The 23169-nt window shown below is 41.3% G+C and overlaps 1 protein-coding gene across 5 annotated transcripts in view; it reads left to right on the forward strand.

The window, feature by feature from the left end:
* Positions 1-23169, forward strand: part of ZNF541 (zinc finger protein 541) — a 48605-nt gene that overhangs the window by 5263 nt on the left and 20173 nt on the right. For all 5 annotated transcript variants that reach the window (XM_075917982.1, XM_075917981.1, XM_075917984.1 and 2 more), the window contains 8 exons: positions 323-730; positions 2295-2538; positions 3306-5130; positions 11117-11184; positions 16090-16249; positions 16882-17049; positions 18435-18768; positions 19840-19903. In XM_075917982.1, the coding sequence (XP_075774097.1) occupies positions 427-730; positions 2295-2538; positions 3306-5130; positions 11117-11184; positions 16090-16249; positions 16882-17049; positions 18435-18768; positions 19840-19903 (3167 nt within the window). In that variant the 5' untranslated portion in view covers positions 323-426. The remainder of the gene's footprint in view (positions 1-322; positions 731-2294; positions 2539-3305; positions 5131-11116; positions 11185-16089; positions 16250-16881; positions 17050-18434; positions 18769-19839; positions 19904-23169) is intronic.

Consider the following 23169-nt stretch of genomic DNA (forward strand, 5'->3'; position numbering starts at 1 on the left):
TTGATAAACATTTTTAAAATGCTTAAACATAAACATCAGTATTCATTAAAAATATATTTTTAAAAATATGAATTCTGCTACACCTGTTCGCGATGATCAGTGTGGGTTAAACTGCTGCACATGCAAAGTTCCAATTGTTCGAAAACACTTTTAATTTGAACTCATATTTCCATCTAAAATACAAACCAGAAGTATTTATCCTGAGTCCTATATGATAAGGATTGCATATGGGTGTACATCAATAGTGGTTTTGCTTTAATTTTTAGAGTGTATTCTCTGTTCATCTCTATTCTCTAACTTTTCCCTTTTCCCTTCTGTTTAGGAATATTGCTATATACACTAATGCATTTTTCAAGCTCTGAGTCTTGCCCTAGTTTATCAGAAACAAAAGCATAGTCCCTGATCAGACCTTAAAGGTGGATAAACATGGACCAGTACCACCTCACTGATGAAAACTTCATCCAATCAGAGATGCATATTCCTGGATTTTCAGAGAGTCAAGGGCTGAACTGTAGTGACACTCTCAACCTTAAACTGTGTTCAGAGACAGGAGACATAATGTATACTGGTCTGAGCAGCCTAGATATAGATCCTAACCTTTCAGCTGCAGATATGGCTAATGACACTTTGGAGGACAATTTAGATGCACTGTCTTTGTATTCTGTGAAGGATTGTGATTTTGTTAAACTCTTTGATGAGTCTGACTTTGGCCCACAGCCTTCTTTGTGTGGTGAGTACATTGGAATCTCCTTTGGTTATAATTTTGCAGGGTTGTGACGAGGATGTCCTTTTACAGTTCAGTGTAACTACAATTCTTCAATAGTTTAATTTAGACGCTGAAGTAAATCTAGTGATAATCTCATTGTGGCAGGGACATTGGGTAACATTTTCAAATGACACTAAGGCCAAGTCTTCATTAAAAGGTAACGTTGAATCAAGATAGACAACTCCAGCTATTTTAATTACATAGCTGGAGTTGTTGTACCTTGTCTCGAGTTTCCACGCTGTCCCCCCCAGCCGAAGGTTCCCGTCAGCTCCCGTCAGCTTCCCTTACTTCTCACAGAAGCAGAAGTACCAGCCACTGAGGGATGAGGGCGCCCTCTGAGTTCGATGTAGCAAGTCTTAACTAGACTTGCTAAATTGAACTCCGGAAGATTGATCATGGCAGCAGCGATCTTCCATTTAGTGAAGACATGGCCTAAGTGACTAGCAACCAAAATCTAATTTTCAATTGCCTTTAGAAAATGAAACATAGGTTTCTTAGTTGCTTTTGAAAATTTTGCCAGTTGTCTTTATTTGTCTTGTAATTTGTCATGCAAATGTATAGCTCTATAGAAAATAGTTACTAGTAATAATTGTAATATTAACTATAATAGGACTATTTCACCTTAAAATTGTCCCGAGGCTGGGAATATATAGTGTTCAAATCACGTGCAACTTGCTCGCATGCTGCAAATGGAAAATTCAAAGAAATTACAAAGATAGATTTGCTAAATATGCTGATAACATCTACATTACAAGCTTTCACTGAAGCATAAAAGAGACATACTGTTTAATTCTTGGTTCTCTGGGAAATGGATTTAGCAGAATGAACTTTCTCCAAAATTTGCAATTAGAAATTAAAATGGGAATGTCTTTAGTAAAATATTGTTATTAAAAGAACAGGGTAGCATCACTGCTAATGCAAATCAGTGATCATGCAATAGCTTAACTTTGAAGACAGAAAAAATGAAAAGGTACAACTGGGAGTGTTCAAATAAGGGAATGATACAAGTTTTCTGATAAAATTTGGTGCATATCTTATTTAACTGATTAGGCCAGCTCATAGGAAAGAGGGTGATATATTCCAGAATTTCATTCTATTTCATAGGTAATGAATCTTAGATTTATGAAGACAGTATAAACTTGCTTAGGTCACAATAAAGGCAAAATAATTGAGAAAAGTCTCCTTTGTCCCTTTTTTTCCCAAAAGGGGGAAACCATTGTGGCAGAAATCAGCACACTTGACTCTACTCAAGAGATTTAGGATTAAAATATCAAGCCGCAACTAAGATGCATTGTCAGAGCTGTATGAGAACATAGGCCTGAACTAGGTGTTGCATATCACAGGTTACATTGTTAGACATAAAACTGATGCATCATGTTTATATTAGTTATCCTACCCTTTAACTAGGCTCCCAGCAAAAATATTAGGGTAATTAAAAAAGGGAAATCTAAGAAACCTTATATTTTTGGGGTAGCTAAATACTACACTGTGTGTAATCTAATGAGTATAACTTTCACCCTTTATTTAGAATTGGGGCTTCCAGTCCCAACAGCACCTAAAGAAGTTGAACAAGAAGGCAAGTCCCGTTCTGGTAGTACCAGGAAAGGGAAGCATCAGCACAGCTCTTCTCAAAACCCTGTCCTGGATTGCAGTCTCTGTGGGAAGGTGTTTAGCAGTGCCAGCTCTCTTAGCAAACATAACCTGACTCACAGCCAGGAACGGAAATACATCTGTAAAATCTGCAGCAAGGCTTTTAAACGGCAGGACCACCTGTATGTAGGCGTTTTACTAATATAAAGGCATAAAATTATTTTCAGTTTATGTTTAAAACAATTTGATAGTATCCACTTCAGTAGTATTTCATTTTCCTGTTTCATTTTGGGTGAGACGCAGAGTTACAGTGCTTGGTATTTTGTGTGGGTACTTGTCAGGTCAGCAGACCCCATCAAATTACATGACAAAACTATATCAATAGCAGAAGCAAGTTATATCTGGAATTTCTAGAACACATTGGTGCAGAAAGGGCCGCAAAGGGCCATATAAAACATAGTTCAGCTACAGAAGAATTGTTGAGTTTGTATTGTGCAGTAGCAACTAAGAGCCTTTTATTTTTCTTTCTGATCAGTGGTCCAGGGAAAAACTTACAGGTGTTGGAAGCACTTGTACTAGACAACCAACTGTGTGATTTTTAGCAACCAATATGTTGTGAACTACAGTAAAAGATTATTTTTTTTGTGCCATTTATAACTGGGATTCCATGCTTTCACATGCTATATAGCATTTGTTCTGATCTCTAGTGAGTCTTGACATATTGGACCTTCAATGGTCAATTCTGGTTTCTTGATGTAGCAGTACTGGTCCACTCTGTGCAAACCCTTTGTAGTTCTGTAGTCGCACTGCATATGTCAGGGCAGAATTTGACCCTCAAGATTTAATAAAACAGTAGAAGTGATAACTGAAATAGTTCAGAAGTGATTTAATTTCTGCAGGCCATTTTAAATATGAGTCTTCACATTTGTCTTTTGTCTTTTTACCTCAGGAGTGGACACATGCTAACACACCAGAAAACAAAGCCATTTATGTGTGTAGAACAGGGTTGCAATAAGAGTTACTGTGACCATCGTTCATTGCTTCGACATTATGAAATGCAACATGGCTTGTCTATATTGAAGGAGGCCACCTGTGATGAAGATGCCTGTAAAGTCTCATCACCTTCTCATGATGCATTTGTCCAAAATGGACAAGATGGCATGAGAATGGAGAAGCTGGCTGTACACTCCGAATCCAAATATCCAAATCCTGGCCTGCCCAATAGAGACCTTCTGAAATGCATTGTTAGCGTTGTAAATCAAAAGCTTCCATCAACTCCAGCATCTTCTACAGGGCAGTCAGAGGCTGACTTGAAAGGTTCCCTGCAGTCCTGCTCCTCTGCCTCTGATCAGGTTTCTTGCATCCCATCTAGCACGACTGCACTGTTTGAAGTGACAGGTGAGAACATGTTGAAGGAGCATTATCCTAGCCAAAAGAATGCCACCTCTTCCAATGTGTATGCCATAATAAATCCTGGTAATTTATCTGTGATCGCACCAGGAGAAAACATACTTACCAGTTTGACTGATACATCGCTGCTTTCAGAATCACAGTTTCCTTTAGAGACTACAGGGCTGGATTATTGGCCAAACAGCACTTTACCTTGTTTTCCATTATTTAGGGGTCAGAAGATTTCTGCAAACTCCTCCCATCAGTCAGGCAGTAATTTTCAGTGGATCAGAAACATGCCAGTTTGTACTAAAAGCAAAGGGAACAGTGTTTATATTACTGATAATCCATCTGTTACAGCTCAGAATATTTCAGGTGGATTTTCTGGACCTTCGCAAGTGTTCGACTCATTTTCACAGATGTATGAGTGTCCAGAGGCTGTGTCATTTGCACTTGTGAAGACCCAAGGAGAAATCTCAAGTGAAACAAAGCTCAGCAGTTTTGAGGAAACCTTTAGGCCAGCAAAAAGACAGGAATGTGACATTGATTCCTGTCACTGGCCAAATGTTCAGAAGCATAGTATGTTACAGAATGACACTAACCCACACTTCAGGCAGCTTTTCATGGAATCCTCAGTGAACCAAGAGCATATGCAAGTGCAGCAGCACCTACTCCAAATGTTCACCAAAACTCAGCACATTTTGTCCCACACTCAGGTGGTGGCTCCATCACAGCAAGCAACTTCTGAGGTGAAACAGACTGTAGAAAAACCACTCCAAAGTATTCTGCAACAGCAGCAGCAGATTGATGTGATTCATTCTCTTCTAGAGCGCACAGAGCATGAAGGGTCGCCTATGTTTATGCAAAAGACTTTGACCCAGTATCAGAAGGATGTGGCATCTGTTAGTGAGGAACAAGGCCATAAAGGAAGGCAGCAAGCAGCATTTACTTTGCAACCTTTTCACTCCCCATCAGACCCTGTTGTAAATTCAGACACTGTTTACTCTGCCAAGCAGACTAGACCCTTAAAAGGGTGTGTGGGGTTCAAAGATATTGCCAACTCCAGCCAACCTCAGCCTACAGTATGTGATAAAGCAATGGGAAACTCTACTTATCGGAAATCACGTCAGCGGGAAAATAACACTTCTGTATATAGCAACAAAGAGAAGAATGAAGAATTTTGCAAAGGAACAGGTGGCAAACTGCATTTCAGTACTGGTAGACCTCGCCGCTTGCCCAGTGTCCGCAAAGAGAAGCTAAAGTTTGACCTGTCTTGTTCAGCTTCTCCAAGTCAAGTAGCCATGGCTTCCTTTTCTTTACCTGGCACTTCATCCAGTCATGTGCCTGAAAAAACCCACAAACTCACCATTTTCAATAGGATTCAGGTATGTTCAAATCTTTTATTTTTAACAAAGAAAAAAAAACTTCTAATTTTTTAAACTAATAAACAGAAAACAGATGGCATCTTAGTGGTTAAAGCTGAGAATGAGGAGTCAGAAATCTTGGCTTTTCTTACAGCAAGTCACTAGGAGGTAGGTGTTTAATTCATTTGGGAGTTTTTGCATCTTTAGGTAGCTAAATAACTTTGTATATCTGTCTATCTGTATCTCAGATTCTCCATCTTTAAAACAAGGATAATGATACAGGTTGAAACTCTCTAGTCCGGCACTCTCTGGTCCAGTAACATCCATGGTCCTGCATGATTTTAGTTTGCTGGATGTCAGCTTATGATGGGTGTGGCCAAGTTTCCCGCGGCCAGCTGTGTAAAGTTTGTTTACAGCTACCAAGACTGGCTGTCAGTGTTCTGGACAATTATTTAGCTTTAATTTCCCCCCAAATATCTTCTATTAGCCATGCAAGCAGTGGAAGTGTTGGTAATGCCAGTATGCATTAGCATGGTTTTTATGTTTTATCTATTTATTCCTTGTGCCAATACAACACTAACACTTTATTATGAAAAGAGCTGATAAGTCGTAGCTAGGCATAGGCTTATATATGGTGCATCAGTACAGTCATGCATTGCAAGTATCATTCCATATATTTGTCTCGGCAAAATAAAATGAGACCCACTCACTACAGCAGGGTTACTCAACACACGACCCACGGGCCATTTGTTTGCGGCCCACAGTGTGGTTTGGGTTTATGCAGGGCTTAGCATGCGACCTGTAGGTGGGATGCTTTGAACATAGCCTCTGCTGGGAACACACTCCACAATGGTGAGTCAATATAATGGTCTTCTGTTGATATGTGTTTTAGTAGTTACATTCCTGGACTGTCATTGCTCATTATGTAACAGACAATAACAGAGTTTAAAGAGAAGCTAGATAATTTCATGAAGGTTACGTCCATAAAAGGCTATTAGCCAGGGGGTAGAAATGGTGTCCCTGGCCTCTCTTTGTCAGAAGCTGGTGAAGGATGGCAGGAGACAAATCGCTTGATCATTGTCTTCAGTCCACCCTCTGTGGGGCACCTGGTGCTGGCCACTGTCAGCAGACAGGCTACTGGGCTAGATGGACCTTTGGTCTGACCCAGTATGACCGTTCTTATGTTCTTATTAAAAGTTCTGTCATATGGGTGGAAATTGGGTAAATCTTGCATTTTATTAATATCAGCAAAACTGACTTAAATGGGCCTGCGTGTTATGTAGTCTTGCTTTAATCTTTGTATTCATGCCCATCAGTCTGAAAGAAGCAATTTGCATATATTGGCATGTATATGCAACCACACTTAAGTTGAGGCCCTCGGCATGTGCTGTGAGTATCATTGTGGCCCCCGGGGCTTCCAAAGTTGAGTAACCCTACACTACAGTATTGACCTCCTGTGGTTCGGCAAATTCTCTGGTTCAGTACCTGTGAGGTCTTGAGGGTGCTGGACTAGCGAGGTTCAACCTGAACCAACCTTTTCAGATTCTCCATCTTTAACATGGGGTTAATGATACTTACCAACCTTTGAAAAGTCCTGACATATTACTGGAGCAGTGACGCAAAGTGCCATTTTTTTAGCTGAGAAGTGGAATCACCATTGTAACTTTTGAGGTTAAAAACAAAATAAAACGAGCACGTAAATTTTCTTTACAAATGTTGGGGTGTAAATATATAGGGGAAATTATTTTAAAACTAAGACCTCCTTTACCAAACGTGTACAGAAGACTTCAGTTTGTAGTGGAAATACACATTTTAACAGGGCTGTACTGGTAGACTATGCTATAGTAATGTATTGCCAAGAGGAATCAAGTTGAAATCTGGTTCAGGATTGTGATGGGATTCTAATCAGCTCACCTGATAAGTTCTAATGTTACTGTGGTTGCAGAATAAACTTTTTTCCAGGCGAAAAACAGTACACCAGAACTGAAAAAAATTTAGTATTCCACAGAATAAATAAATAGTTTCACCATTACTGTTGATCTTGATGTCTTTGTCAAGATCATATTACTACATTATTTTAACATGTGGGAGAAAAGCTCATAATTCATTCAGTTCTTCTAGTGAATTATGTATTAGGCTTAGTCACTAATCATGAAGATATCTTTCAGTGCTCCCGTGGGTTGCACAGAAATATTTCTTTACTTTTCATAAATCAAAAACAGTAAAGCTTGGTCTGACATCCTTCACACTTGGTAGTCTGACAAAAGCCTTATTTGTCAGTGTTGCTGTTTTGAAATTCAGCTTGAAGGATGTGATAAAGTGGGCCCAACATTCTTTTACACAGCACAACTATGTTTTTCTTTGCTTAAGAATAAAAATATGGGACGTTAGGCTGTGCTTTTAACCTGAGATCTGAAAATACTTTTTAATCCCCTTCACAAACATTTATAATTACCTCTGTTTGGGGGTTTAACATTATATCTGTTTTATAGATTGGAAAACTTAGGCACAGATATGTTACATGATGTATTAAGTTAGTTTCCAGTCTGAAATAGGACCTACAATTCCTAACTCTAGCCTTAGCTAATGGACTTCATTATCTCTTTGTGTTCCTTTGAGTGCATTTTATGAGCATTGACAGCTTTAGTGTCACTAAAAATATTTAGCATTTAGATGGCATTTTACATATTTCAGAGTGAATTAAAAGCATTAACTAATTAAGCCAGTGTTAGAGGTTTAAAATGACTTAACAAGATGGAGTCACACAGGATGCTTAGTAATGTAATACAAACCCTTTCAACTCGCTTCTTGAATCAACTTGAGCTCTAGCTTACTATATATTTGAGAGAGTTTGTGTGTTTGTCTATGAGTCTTTTTGTTCAGTAAATACTAAACTGTAAGAGCAAGGATCACCAAATTTTGTACAAATTTATCTTCCTCTTACAACTTAAAAACAAGTTAGTGGTTTGGCTGTGCCAGGACAATGGGATGTGACTGGAATTCAATTGTTTTGCATAAAACAGAAAGGGAACAATCTGGCAGGAGGGACAGTTGTACTGTAGAATGATCGAGGGGGACGACGACAAGGGACCAGAGGTGACCAGGGCAGCTATAAACGCATTAGTACAGCAGGGGGCAGAGTTGGAGAAAGAGACTGCTTTCTTCTATATATTGTAGAGAGTTTGTCTGTCTGTATGTCTGTTCATCCCCCAGCCGGGGGATATGCACCCCCCTCCCCTTCTATGCCTGCTGTAGCTGCAATAACCATGGAGAGGTGCTTCTCACTTGTCCCCAGCTGCTGCGGTGAGAGAGAGCCACGGTTGTCCTCTCTCTCCAAGGAAGCCTGCATTCTGAACCCCCATCCCCAGGTCCACCATAGAGTAATGATTAACAGAAAGAAAAACAAAAATTATTTCAGTTAAGGACCCAAGCAATGCCAGATAAATCTGTCTAGTCAGTAATAAAGCATTGGTAACATCAGACTGTTCAGTGAGCTGGGTGAAGTGCGCGAGTATAGTAAAGGACATATGTACAAATCGCTTTCTCAGTTGGGAATGATTGGTAATTAATTGCTTGCATAACCAGTGAGTGCAGAAGCTGAATAGTTATACATAGTGAACTTCTCACCCTTAGAAACAGTCCTTTCAGGTCAGATACAAGACACATTCGCTACGTCTACACTGGCTGCAAGTTCTTGCGCAAGAACACTGACGTTCTTATGTAAGAAATCAGTGCTTCTTGCGCAAGAACTATGACGCTCCCGCTCAGGAATAAGCACTCTTGCGCAAGTGTTCTTGCGCAAGAGGCCAATGTAGACAGGCAACATGAATTTCTTGCACAAGAAAGCCCGATGGCTAAAATGGCCATCGGAGCTTTCTTACGCAAGAGAGTGTCTCCACTGGCACGGATGCTTTTGCGCAAAAGCACATCTCTTGCGCAAAAGTACATGCCAGTGTAGACACTTTCTTGCGCAAATACTTTAATGCAAAAACTCTTGCGTTAAAAGTATTTGCACAAAATCTTGCCAATGTAGACGTAGTCATTGATGGAATGGGGTGTGGAAGCTCACATGAATGCCATCCATGCTGTACCTGTTCTGTGGCTGAATAGTTTTGAGTCTCAAGGTTTTGTGGAGAATCATTTCTTTGTTGTGTTCATTATTAGTTGCACTTCCTGTCCCATGCAGTTGGATAACAGTTCATCCTCATGAACTACTACTCTGATGGAGAGTTGTGATAACACAGAGAAACTGTCCACCAGATCATCAGGCATTAAAGGGAACCTTTTGGGTCTTATGCATCTTTTGACTAGGCTCTACAAGAGCTGCTGCTGTTTCTGCAGTCTGAAAGGTCACTTGTGCACAGAGATGACCTTTATTCAGACAATTCTCAATGGGCCTGTGACAGACTGCTGGCTAAGCCAGTGCTCTGCCACAGTAGCCTGGTTAAGGGGAAACAGCTGATCAAGCCCAGGCTGGCAGGGCTATCAGAAGCAGCTGTGGGGCTTACAGCAGGAGGGCTATATAAGGCAAAGGAAGGAAGACAGAGGGGAAGGAGGAGTAAGGAGCCAGGACATGGCTCAGTGTGCTTCTAGGTGGAGAGAGAGCGAGCAGTTGGCTGTCTGGATGGTAAATGTTGTAAATAGAAGGTGGTGGGAACCTACAATAAAGGCCCAGGTGTTTGCATCAGAAGGCTTGTGACTGTTTTGTGGACCAGCCCAAGGGGCCGGAGCAGGGACTCTGCTACAGGGCCATTCCATAATGTGGGTGCAAGTTCTGAACTGCCTCTGTGGTACCATTCCCCACTACGGTTACTAGATGATTTCAAAAAAATATTGGACACACTTGATCTCAGATGTGGGGGGGGGAGGAAGCTGACCGGGAGGGGAGTGGGGCTGGCCGGGAGGAGGTCGGGGGGAGTGGGGCTGGCCAGGGGAGATTGGGGGAGGAGGGGAAACGGCTGGCAGGAAGCAGGACTAGCTGGGAGGGGAGTGGGGGGAAGCAGGGCTGGCCAGGGGGGAACTGGCCGGCGGAGAGCGGGGCTGGCCGCGAGGGGAGGAGGGGGGACTGGCCAGGGGGGCTGGCCCGGGCGCACGCAGATCCTGGGGTGCTGCCCATCCCGTGCACGGTCCTGGTGGGGCGCACGGACGAGTCTGGCCCCAGGGATTCCATCCCGTCCTGGCCCCACCCCGCTTCTCTCTACTGTGTAGTTGTATACTGCCTGGCTAGTGGACACGTTCACACAGTGTGAGCATGTCCCAGCCAGGCAGTATGCAACTATGTACTGATACTCATGATAATAATAAAACTTACTTAATTAGAAAATACCGGACATTTATATGTCTGGTATTTTCTCAATTTGTTTCCCGGACAGAAAGCTCAAATACCAGACTGTCTGATTCAAAACCAGACACCTGGCAACCCTATTCCCCACCTTTCTCCTGGGACCCTGCAGAAGGCTTTCTGTACTCTGGCATCTGCCATTGCCATGGGAGGGGTGAGATGCTAGTTGGGACAGAAGAATATCAGCTCTAGGATACCTGCATAAGGTCCAGAAGCTATAGGAGCTCCTTGGAGTCTATATGGGACATCTTGCTTCCCTCCACAAATCCCTGCATGAGGCCACCAAGCACTTGGAGAGATTGGAAAGTTGGAAGAAAGTCTCCTCCCTCTCTGACATTCCTCTGCAGGAGGTTTTGTGCTGACAATTGCTCTCTCTTTTAGAGGGTCTTGTAATGGGAAGCATGTAACCTATGATACACAAACGGTATTGATTGGAATTCATGTGTTGTTTGTATAAGCACACAGAGGTTATGAGGATAAATTCATTAATCTTCGTATAGGCTTGGGGATCCCATTAAGAATATTTTAAACAATATAACTGCAAAGTGTTATTTTTACAAATGAAACAACTCAGACATTCTGTGTCTTGTTTCAAGATGGAATACTATATTGTAAGTTTCAATCTTGGACAGTATAACATCTGGTTTTGATTTTTTTAAACTGCAGGGTGGAAATATCTACAGCCTTAATAACGCAGTGAGGGAAGAAAACTTGTCAGCTGGATCAGCTGGATGGTAAGCAGGGTGCACTGTAGTCTTAACAGAGCTTCACATAAAATAGTGTGACAGTTTTTTATTTGTACATTTAGGTTTGGCTTCAAGTGTGGTTAGCAGTAAGTCCAAATGATGCATTTGTTCCCTTAGGGTTGGATTTTTACGTATCCTTTTTTTTTTTTTGCTAGCTCTGGGATTATGCTAATTAATAGATGTTTGAATTAGAGCCACAAAGCTTTCGTAAAACTATTTTCAGACTCTAATCTATAAGCATGAAAGCTATATCGTAACTTATCTTAAGTATGACAGAGGGATAGTTGAGTGCAGTATTGAAGGTTATTACAAAGATGATAAAAACTGACCAGTCCTTTTCTTTTCACACATTTCCATAATGAATGAGGATTCGCAATAAAAGAATGAAAAGCAGATTTAAGATAAAATTAAAAGAGATTCACCACTGTGCAAAAAGAGCTTAATTGGATCTTAAGTTGAGCCCAGGTGTTGTGCTGAATTCTATCCACAATGAGTAGCCAGCCTTTGAAATGTATTGTAGGGGCAGAGAGGAAAGTACTGGATGGATAATTTTATGACCAGTAATTTATTTTATAGCAAGTTTGTGTCCTGGTCCTCTGTTGCTCCCTTTCCACTCCCTCTGTTCAGCTACTTAGAACTTATCTCTGTGGTAGCTGGGGTACTGGTTTAGAGAGCAGGGACTGCCCACCTGATATTCCATCTGCAAGCAAGCTGGGGTATATCTTCCTATGTGCCAGCCAGTAAAGTTGATTGTTTGTTGAATAAAGAAGTCAACTGTTCTCTGGAAGGGAGTGTCAAAGCCTACTTCTCCCTGGAAAAGAAGAGGAGGAATTGTGATTTTGGGTTCATTCCTGTGGTTCCTCGTTGGATGATGCAACTATGTGCTGCCCTGTGCTTAAGTCTGAACCTTTTTGACACTTCCTGTGGTATCCAGGGCTGTTATGCACCCTGCTACAACCAGCTCCTACTGTGAGGAAGCCTTGTCGGTACTCACCTGGACCCAGCTCCCTGCTTAAAAGCTGGCTCCCCATGATCACTGGTTCCCACCTACCTCCCCCCACCGCACTGTTGCCTCTGATACAGAGGCAGCAGCATGATGAGGGGCATACAGCTCTACGGGAGCCAGTATATGCGGAGAACTCCCACCTGTCATCCGCCCACTCCACTCGCACTGCTGTTCTCAGAGGCAGCAACATGGTGGGGAGGGGGAGGGATGCTGCATGTAACCATGTTACCTTCATTGGTTAACTATTTACATGTATACACTATCACATGCCTAGTTGAATTCAGTGAAGTTACACGAGTGTAGCTTGAGCAGAATATGGACTACTGATTTTATTCTTCTATAGACAGTGCATTGATTAATGTAATATGATCCTTTATTAAGACTGTTCGCATGGAACTGCACAAACAGCTGCCTTTCCTACAGTGCCACTAAGGGCACGTCTAAACTACATTCCTCTTCCGAAAGAGGAATGTAAATGAGCCTGATCAAAAATGCAAATGAAACGTGGATTTACAAATCTTGCACTTCATTTGCATAATCGTGTGTGAGCACTTTTTCGAAAAACGGTTTTCAGTTTTAAGCAGTTCCGGAAATTCATGCCAGTGTAGACACAACCTACAGGCAAATTCACTGGTAAAGATAAACAGTAAAAGAAGTTTATTGACTACAAAGATAGATTTAAGTGACTATAAATTAGGCAATTCATCAGAGTAGTTATCAAAATAAAATAAAATAAAAATGTATAATGTAAGCACACAACTCTATTAGACTAGGCAACAACTAGATCAAGCAGTTTTTCCTCACACTACTGAATATTGCAATCCATAGTACAGATTTCACCTTTGAAATTTGGACCAGTTCCCTCTGTTGGAGTGTTCAGAATGTCCTTATTGCTTGCAGCATGGTGAGGCAGGAGAAAGGCAAAGTATAGGCCCCTGTGTTTGTTTTTTATGCCCTCAGACCATGTGCTTGGAAAATAGAAATCCAGGCATGTCTGGTCAGCCTTGCTGAGTCTTCAGGCCAGGTTAAGCAATCTCCTGCTGTGTCTACACTGGCATGAATTTCCGGAGCTGCTTAAAACGGAATACTATTCCGTTTTCAGTTTTTCCGGAAAAGGAGCATCTACATTGGCAGGCAGCTTTTCCGGAAAAGCCCTTTTTCCGGAAAAGCGTCTGTGGCCAGTGTAGACGCGCTTTTCTGGAAAAGAGCCCCGATCGCCATTTTCGCAATCGGGGCTTTTTTCCGGAAAAGACTACTGGGCTGTCTATACTGGCCCTTTTCCGGAACAGTGTTCCGGAATAAGGACTTATGCCCGAGCGGGAGCAGAATAGTTTTTCCGGAATAGCGGCTGATTTTGTACAGTAGAGCATCGTTGCTTTTCCGGAAATTCAAGGGCCAGTGTAGACAGCTCGCAGCTTATTCTGGAAAAGCGGCTGATTTTCCGGAATAAGTGGCCCAGTGTAGACACAGCCCAGCTGGTGTGGCCTCGTGCAAATGAGTCATTGCATTGTAGCTCCCTTGCTGGGCAGTGGCCACTGACATCCCACCTGGGTGTTGGTTACTGTCCTTGCTGTTGTCTCTGGTAAGCTAATATCTGGCTGATTGGCTAATTTACATCACGTTTTAATGACATACACCACATTCACGTAATTTCATATGCATTGGTGCTATACATATACGGACAGAGAAATAACTTTCAGCTGATCACAATCTTTCCTTTATTCCTTACAAGATCATGATGGTCTAAAAATGAGGAATATAGGGGTTACAAGGCACTCCCAAAACAATGTCACACGTGTCCACATCAAAACAATCACCCACATATCAAAAGTTTCAGAGGGGTAGCCATGTTAGTCTAGAGACTGCAGGTTTCTTTTGGAAAAAGCTTTTCTGGAAGAGATCATCCAAAAAAACTTCTTTCGAAAGAGAGCATCCACACTGCCAAAGCGCATCGAAAAAGTGATCTCTCTCTCTTCCACATCCACACACACCTTTTTCTGAAAGAGCTCTTTTGGAAAAGGCGTTCTTCCTCGTAGAATGAGGTTTACCAATGTCAGAAAAACCCCTCTGTTTTTTTCGATTTACTTTTGAAATAACGCAATAGCAGTGTGGATATAAGTGAAGTTTTTTTCAGAAAAATGTCCATTTTTCAAAAAAAAACCCCAAAACCCTGCAATCTAGACGCACCCTAATAGAAAAAACTTAAACAATGATTTTAACAACCTACACCCCACCATCAGTCTCAGCCTGGACCATTTTACACGAGAGATCCATTTCCTGGACACGACACTACAAATCAGCAATGGAAAATTAGACACCACTCTCTACAGAAAACCCACTGACTCATACAGTTACTTACATGCTTCCAGCTCCCATCCAGAACATACCATATGATCCATCATCTATAGCCAAGCCCTTCGATACAACCACATCTGCTCTAATCCCACTGACAGAGACCAGAAACTTCAGGATCTCTACCAAGCATTTATAAACCTCAACTACCCACCCAGAGAAATAAAAAAGCAAATTGAAAGAGCCAGACGAATACCTAGAAACCATCTACTTCAAGACAGACCCAAGAAAACCAACAATAGAACACCGCTTGTCATCACCTACAGCCCCCAACTTAAACCTGTCCAACACATTATCAATAAACTACAGCCTATACTGGAACAGGATACTTTCCAAGAGGCTCTGGGGGACAGACCCATAGTCTCCTATAGACAACCACCTAACCTCAAGATGATTCTTAGCAACAACCACAGGACATACCACACTAATACCAACCCTGGTACCTTCCCTTGCAACAAACCCCATTGCCAGCTTTGTCCACATATTCACTCTGCTGATACCATTATTGGACCCAGCCAAGCGAGTTATAAGATCAAGAACACATATTCCTGCGCATCCAGAAATATAATTTATGCAGTCGTGTGCCGAAAGTGTCCGTCCGCTATGTACATTGGACAAACGTTTCAGACACTTTGCCAAAGGGTCAATGTCCACAAAAATAGATATCAGACAGGATCACAAAGAAAAAACAGTTTCTTGCCATTTCAACCAGAAAGGACATTGTCTCAACGACTTGATTACCTGCATCCTGCTTCAAAGACCTTTTAAGACTTCACTTCAAAGAGAATCCTCTGAACTGTCATTCGTGCTTAAATTCGACACTTTATGCTCAAATTTGAATAAAGATGCTAATTATCTTACCCATTACAAAGATAGCTTCCCCAATTATCACCTCTAATATCATTAGCTCACAGACATTTAACTTCCCCCCTTCCCTCCCCGCCATCCCCCTTCTGTTCTGAAATTTGATTTGTCCTTTTCATATGTGTTCATTTTTTTTAATTGTATGCTTTGGTATATATGGTTGTGACAATTTTCTTCCACTATTTGATCTGAGGAAGTGGGTCTGGCCCACGAAAGCTCATCACCTATTAAACCATCTTGTTAGTCTTTAAAGTGCTACACAGTCCTGTCATTTTTATAGGAATTGGTGTGGAGCTTGTCTCTGTTACCAACAGAAGTTGGTTCAGTAAAAGATATTACCTCACCCATCTTGTGTGTCTGTCTTTGGAAGAGACATTTATACATACGTGGTAACAGCATTGTGTGTAAATGCTCAAGAAGGCATTTCACTACATCTCATATTTAAAACTCTTTCTAACATGGATGATTTATGTCCCAATGGGGATTTTTCTCTGGTTAACATAGTTTACTGATAAATGAACTGTAGAGAGTTCTTTCCAGCTAGACATAAAATGAGATCTGAAGAAGGGAATGCGAGCATGCACCTAATATTGATAGAGACTAAATTGCAAATAGTAGTTCAACTATATAATGTTAATTTTCCATCCTTTTACCTTGCTTTCCATGCTTAGTAATAACACCAGTGGTGTCCCTGCAGATGGTAACAGATATGCAAGTGGTTTCGTTTGTAAGACCTGCGGTCAGCTGTTCTATACTGAAAAAGGTTTGAACAGCCATATGTGTTTCCAAAGTGAACAATGGCATTCGCCACCTGGGAAGACAGAACAGCAGGTAAAGTAAATTGAATCCCTCAGTGCTTGTTAGTTAATTGGAGTTTGAATTAAAGTCACAAAGATTCTTTAAAACCTGTTCCTAGATTATGGGGATAAAAATGCCTTGAAGCAACTTAACCTTTGTATTGAAAATTAAGAATAATAGGCCAGAATCTAGAATTGTGAGCATATTAGACATACTTCAAGTGACTATTGTTTTAGTAGGCAACTTTAAACAATTGTAATGTTTCCAGAGTGCTGTTTCTTACAACATTTTCTACTGCGTAGATAAGAAATATTGCGTTTTGGTCACTTTTTATAAAATAGAATATTTTTAAGTTCAATTACTGTGGCATCAGAGTCTAGACTTAGGATTTGAGAGGCAAGTTTGGAGTGGAGTGTGGCATAATGGTTATAAAAAGGAATTGCTACTTATTCCTGGGTCTGTCACTAACTTATGTTACTTTGCAGAAAGTCTTTGGGTCTTTGTTTTTTTCCATATATAAAATAATAATAATAATAGTGATGTAGCTGAGAGGGGTATTGTGAGAATTGTTTGCAAAGCACTTTGAGATTCTCAGTGAAAGATGCTATGAGATATGCCTGTTGTTGTTATTATTGTCATTATTTATTAGTCTTTTTTGTGTTAAGGTGTACAATGCAGAAAACTTAAACCCTCAGAAATTGTCACTCAAGTCTCTAGGAGATGGAAACACTTCATCAGAAATTAAGAAAACTTTAGAAGATGTACCAGTGGCACCTCTAGTCATCCCAGTCTCTGTACCTGTGACAGCTGTGAACCAACAGACCAGGAACAAAGTGGGTTGTGATTTGTGTTTTTCTAAATGGTCGACATTGACTTTGGTGTGATGAATCCTGTGAGCAGTTGTTCACCAATATGTGAAATCCATCCCTGCCCAGATGGTTAGGAAAAAGCCTATGCACCACTTAGGTCCTACTTAAACCCTTAAAATAGAATTTGTGGCACTTCAATGGTGATTGTCTACACAGCAGTGGATCTCACTTCAGTGTAAGGGATTGATGAATAGAATCTATGAGATTAATCAGTTGGAAATATATAAATCTGCTAATACAGTAACCCCATCTAGAAGATTGTGAGAAGTATCTGAGGGTATGTCAACACTACCACCCTAGTTCGAACTAGGGTGGTAATGTAGGCAACTGGAGTTGCAAATGAAGCCCGGGATTTGAATTTCCCGGGCTTCATTTGCATAAAGCCGGGCGCTGCCATTTTTAAATGTCCGCTAGTGCGGACTCCGTGCCACGCAGCTACACACGGCATGGACTAGGTAGTTCGGACTAGGCTTCTTAGTCCGTGCTGCGTGTAGCCGCGCGGCATGGAGTCCACACTAGCGGACATTTAAAAATGGCGGCGCCCGGCTTTATGCAAATGAAGCCCGGGAAATTCAAATCCCAGGCTTCATTTACAACTCTGGTTGCCTACATTACCACCCTAGTTCGAACTAGGGTGGTAGTGTGGACATACCCTACATTATGATGTGCATTTACACAGTTAAGGCAACATTAAACTGTGTTTATTTAATTTGTTAAATTCAAAACATAATTTTTCTCTGTATTTGGGTAGTATTTGCCTTCTCTGGTAATTGTCACCAATAGCAGGTGAATATTTAAACTAAGAAGTTAGCAAATATGCTTTCCTAGCAAAATTGTAAGGAAGTCATTGCAAATATTTACTTTATTTTACTATCAGCACTGCTTGGTGGATTTGATTATTGTGTAGGATAATCATTTGATTTAAGGCAAATTAGGGCATATCTGAACTCTTTAGGAAGAATTCACAATGATAACTCTTTCAACTCTACAAGATTACAAGGAAGCTTATGTAAGGCTCTGTTTTATATTCCTTGCTCACATGAATACTTCCATTAACTTAAATGGGACTAATTGCATGAATTAGAGCTGCAGAACCTCTTCTTTCTTTAATTCTGTTCATTAATCTTGATGTTCACTGTTAATTACTAGTCCCAGAAATAAATCACAAAATTGAGATTATAGAAAAATCCAAACATGCAAATGAGATGAGTCCCATGTAATTTCAAGCTTTCTCCTCTGTTAAATGATTTTAAGTGTCTCATGTTGGCCATAAGCTACACATCTTAAATGTCAGAGACTCATACTTGTTCCTATGGTCAATTAACATTTCAAATAAAATGTCTCCTCAGGTTAATGAAAAGGAAAGCCATGATGAGAAGGACCTCAGGAAAAGCTTGCCCCAAAAAAAGAGGAAGAGGCAAACTCGTCCCAAATCTCTCTTTATTCCACCTCTTCCGGCCTTGTGTGCTGAGATGCAGCCAGCCGTGGGAGGATGCCATGAGAGTAATCTTCGATCACCAGTCTACATAGTTGACCACCTCCTGAGAGACTTATTCCAAAGCTCTCCATATACCCCGCCTCCTATGCTCAGCCCGATACGGGAGGGATCAGGGCTTTATTTCAGCACTCTCTGTTCTTCCTCTACTAGTTCTGGTCACAACAAGCTGTACAGTACCATTCTAGGTAATCAAAATCACAATGTTCATATCCAGATAATAATAATAACAACAATTAATATAATATAATATAATGAAAAGAAATCCAGTTTGCTGGCGTTAGCTGTATGGGCCCAGGTTATTGCCCTGCCCTTTGTGCAGACATTTACTGTAATGCAGAATGGGTGTAAAATGCTACTGAATTAGCAGAGGAGTAGCTGTTTTACTCTGTTTCAGCAAAAATAATGAGGAATCCTGTGACTGCAGCCCACTTGGTCAGAACTTCATGCTTCTGACCAAGTGACCTGCAGTCCACAAAAGCTTATGCTCAAATAAATATGTTGGTCTTTAAGGTGCCACAGGACTCCTCATTGTTTCTTGCACTACTTGTCTGTTGTGTTGGTCTAAGCATTCTAGCATTTGACAGTTACACCGAAATGTACAAATATTAGTATAGAGGCATCAATATTCAGTCATTATATATGTTCTCATTCTGAGTGCCAAGTATTACCAGTCCTAAAACAGCGGTGTACATAATTGAGTTAGTATAAATCTGTATTTTTCTGCTCTGCAGCCTTGGGCATAGCTCTCCCTCCTCCAGAGTCTGATTATTCCTGCTAAAAGCATGTATAATCTGTGGTTGGCGGACTTCGGGGTATACACAGCAATGCTCAGGAGTTTGCAACTCCTGTCATAGATAGCCAGCAAGAATAGGAGCAGACATCTTCCAGTTTGTGCTTCCTGTACTGGCTGCTGGTTTCTGAAAAGAGGAATAAAATTCCTGCCAGAATTTGGCTCCAGATCCCATATTGTATGATATTTAAATTTCATTTATGATTCTAAAATAAAGGCCTGTTATGGCTATTGGAAGAGAACTTGTGATGAGTGGTCAAAAAACCCTCAAGCTCCCGAAAAATTGGGTGAGGATGTTTCACGTTGAGAGCCTGTTCTTGAAAGACATAATCATGGGAGTAGTTCCGCTGGAATCTGTGAGAATGCCAAGGTAGGTTTTGAGAGGTTTTAGATAAGCATGGCGAGTCAGGCCAAGGGAAGGGGTCCTGTGAATGCGTTTATCTTCATTGTATTTATATTTTTGTAGGCAGAATGGATGGAGACTTTGGATTCTCTCTTGTGAAAGATAACACCAAAATCAGCATAAAGCCGTAAGTAGGGACAGAGTAACAATTAATAAAAAACCTTCCCCAATACTCTGTATTGTAGCATTAAACAAGTGACTGAGCAGGGCCATCCCTAGGGTGGTGCAGGGCCTGGGGTATCCCTCCTGCTGCAGTCCTGCCCCCACCCTGCCAATTCTTTACCCTGCCCCACCCCTGCTCTACCTACACCCCACCACTGCTTTGGCCCCTTGCCTCTTCCCCTGAGCCATGTGAGCCGTGGGATTACAGAACCTAGTAGCAGGGTTCACCCCCAGTGTTCCCTCTAAGCAGCGCAGCAGCGCAGCTTCACAGGTGATTAATCAGCCCCGCCCAGTCAGAGGCTCAGGGCTTGGTGCAGGGAGCTGACTGACTTAGAGGGAACATTGGTCACCCCCATACACACTCATCGTGGCTGTGAGAGCCGGAACAGCCCAGCACCTGCTCTGCCTTGCCACCCTCCCAGTCTGCCACAGCGCTGTGCTTCCTGCTGCTGCAGTGAAGCAGACTGCAGCCAGCTGGGAGAGGGCTGTGGAGCAGAGCAGGCTGCTGGGCCACTTCGGATCCCACCATTGCGGTGAGTGTGTGGTATGACCCCTGTTGCTGCCTCACACCAGGCCCCCATAATCTCCCAGGTCTGTCTCACCCATAGGACGGTTGAGGCATCTGCCACATGGCCCCCAAAGCGTGGGGCTGCCTCAATCTGTCCTATAGCTTTGTATAGGGTAGATCATTATGATAATAGAGCTATTTCCCATTCTCTTCTACAATATCCTTTACTGGCTATTGCAGCAGATGGGATAACTAGACTTAGCTGGACCATTGGCCTGAGTCAATGAATGAGAAAGTTTGAATGCAAGACAGAGCCCAGTGCATGAGTTTGAAAAAGAGAGACACAGGCAAAATATTTGCATATGGGGCTGTTATGTTTTCTGTAATTCCACAGACTCAAAGTTGTTCTTTGGGCTCCAAGCGGGCAGCACGATCCCAGGGGAAAGAGAGAATGGAACTCACATGACGTGGAAAACAGTGCTTCAAGTGGATGAATTGTTGTTCAGTGGCTAAAGAGGAGTTTAGACGCATTTTGCTGGGTTCAGTTCTTTGACACTAATGTACTGTCAAGTTCAGGTACCAATACAGCACATGCTTAACTTTAAGCACATTAGTAGACCCATTGTCTTCAATGGGATTACTAATGTCCTTAGTGTTATGCACATTCTTAAGTACTTTGCTGAATTGAGGCCTGCTTTGAACTTCTAGATCATTCCATTTAAGGATCCAAAAGAGCCTTACAAACATGAATGAATAAAGCCTCACAAGGGCCGTATGAATTATAGGTATCAGAGCATATAACAACAAGTAGTCGTCCTGTGGCACCTTAAAGACAGAGGGTATGTCTACACTGCATTCCTTTTTCGAGAGAGGAATGCAAATGCAGCTGAGCGAAATTGAAAATGAAGCGCGGATTTGAATTTCCCACACTTCATTTGCATAATCGTGTTCGGGTGCTATTTCGAAATATCCTATTTCGAAAAAAGAAATGCTGTCTAGACGCGATTATTTTGAAAGAAAACCCTTCCTTTGAAATTACCCTTACTCCTCATAAAATGAGATTTGCGGGTAATTTTGAAATAACAGCATCTAAACTGTATTTCTTTTTTCAAAATAGGGTATTTCAAAATAGTGCCTGGATGCAATTTTGCAAATGAAGCACAGGAAATTCAAATCTGCGCTTCATTTGCAATTTTGCTCAGCTGCATTTGCATTCCTCTCTCGGAAGAGGAAAGCAGTATACACATACCCTAACAGATTTATTTGGGCATAAGCTTTTGTGCAAGTGGGTTTTGCCCATAAAAGCTTATGCTCCAGTAAATTAAGGTGCCCCAGGATGCTTCATTGTTCATAAGAGTTATGTTACTATTAATTTTCTAATAATTAGAATATTCTTACTTGGAAGTATGCTATTGTGTTTTAACCACTGTACCATGCTTAAATTTCACTTCCTTTTTCTGTGTCCTCAGTTTATCCATCCTTGAATAGAAATATTAACACATACCTTCTTCACATTTGTGTTGTGATCCTTAATTAAATGGTTGTAAAGCACTCAGGGTACGTCTAGACTACAGGCTTTTGTCGACAGAAGTTTTGTCGACAGAAACTGTCGACAAAGCTTCTGTTGACAAAGAGCGTCTAGACTACATCCAGTTCTGTCGACTAAGCAAGCCGCTTTGTCGACATGACAGTGTAGACGCAAAGAACAGTGTAGATGCAATAACGTCTTCTGTTGACAGAACTCTGTCAACAAAAGGCATTATTCCTCGTAGAATGAGGTTTACAGCTGTCGACAAAACTGTTGAGTTCTGTCAACGTTATGTTGACAGAACTCAGCAGCAGTGTAGACGCAGGTTTACTTTTGTTGACAAAACCCTGTAATCTAGACACACCCTCAGTGTTTGGAGGAAAGGAACTGGAGAAATACAGAGTCCTTAAAAAAAGTTTGACTGTGTAATTCCTGATGTTTGTCAAGTCATTTTATCTGATGCATCCCTTTTTTCTACACCTCCATTAAAAAAGGAACTTGGAAGAATATTCATAGTAGGGAAAATACAATTTTAGAAGGCTAATAATCTTGGCTATTGCAACTACAATGTTTTAAAGGTCTTTTAAAATAACATCATCCACCTCTCTCCTCCATCACTCGCACACAAATCCCTCATTTGGCTGGCTCTCTCACTGTCTTGCATCACTGGATGAATTAATAGCATTTTTGGCCAGATAATGTCAGACGCTGGCCAAAATGAAGTTGCAAAATATCCAGTGCCATCCCTATTGAACATTGACTGGGCTGTGCATGAGGCAAGCATAATAAATAAAGATTTCTGTGTCTTTTCCTTTTTTCTTAGACTGTTTAGATATCCTGCTCTGTCATCTCTCATAGCCACTTTTCTAGTTAGCCATTGTTAATTTCATCCACTGCCTCTCACTTACGTATCAGAAACCTTAGCAGGAGAATCTGTTTTCTTGTTTGTATAGGGATGAAATAATTCCTGTGATAACTGTGATTGTTTAAGAGCAAAGAAGTTAATGTGCTAAGATGAATCAAGGGAGGCAAGCCTCAGTGCTTTGTTGTATATTGTTGTGGATGAATGTGAGGCAGGTGGAGAGGAGTGGTCTGAGCCCAGGATAGAAGCCAGGAAATTCAAAATTCTAATCATATTTCTGACAATGATTCTGACTGAGGCTTTGGACCAGGGCTGGATTAAGGTGGGGACTAG

Source organism: Pelodiscus sinensis, unplaced genomic scaffold (assembly GCF_049634645.1).
Source record: "Pelodiscus sinensis isolate JC-2024 unplaced genomic scaffold, ASM4963464v1 ctg82, whole genome shotgun sequence".
Taxonomy (NCBI): Eukaryota; Metazoa; Chordata; order Testudines; family Trionychidae; genus Pelodiscus; species Pelodiscus sinensis.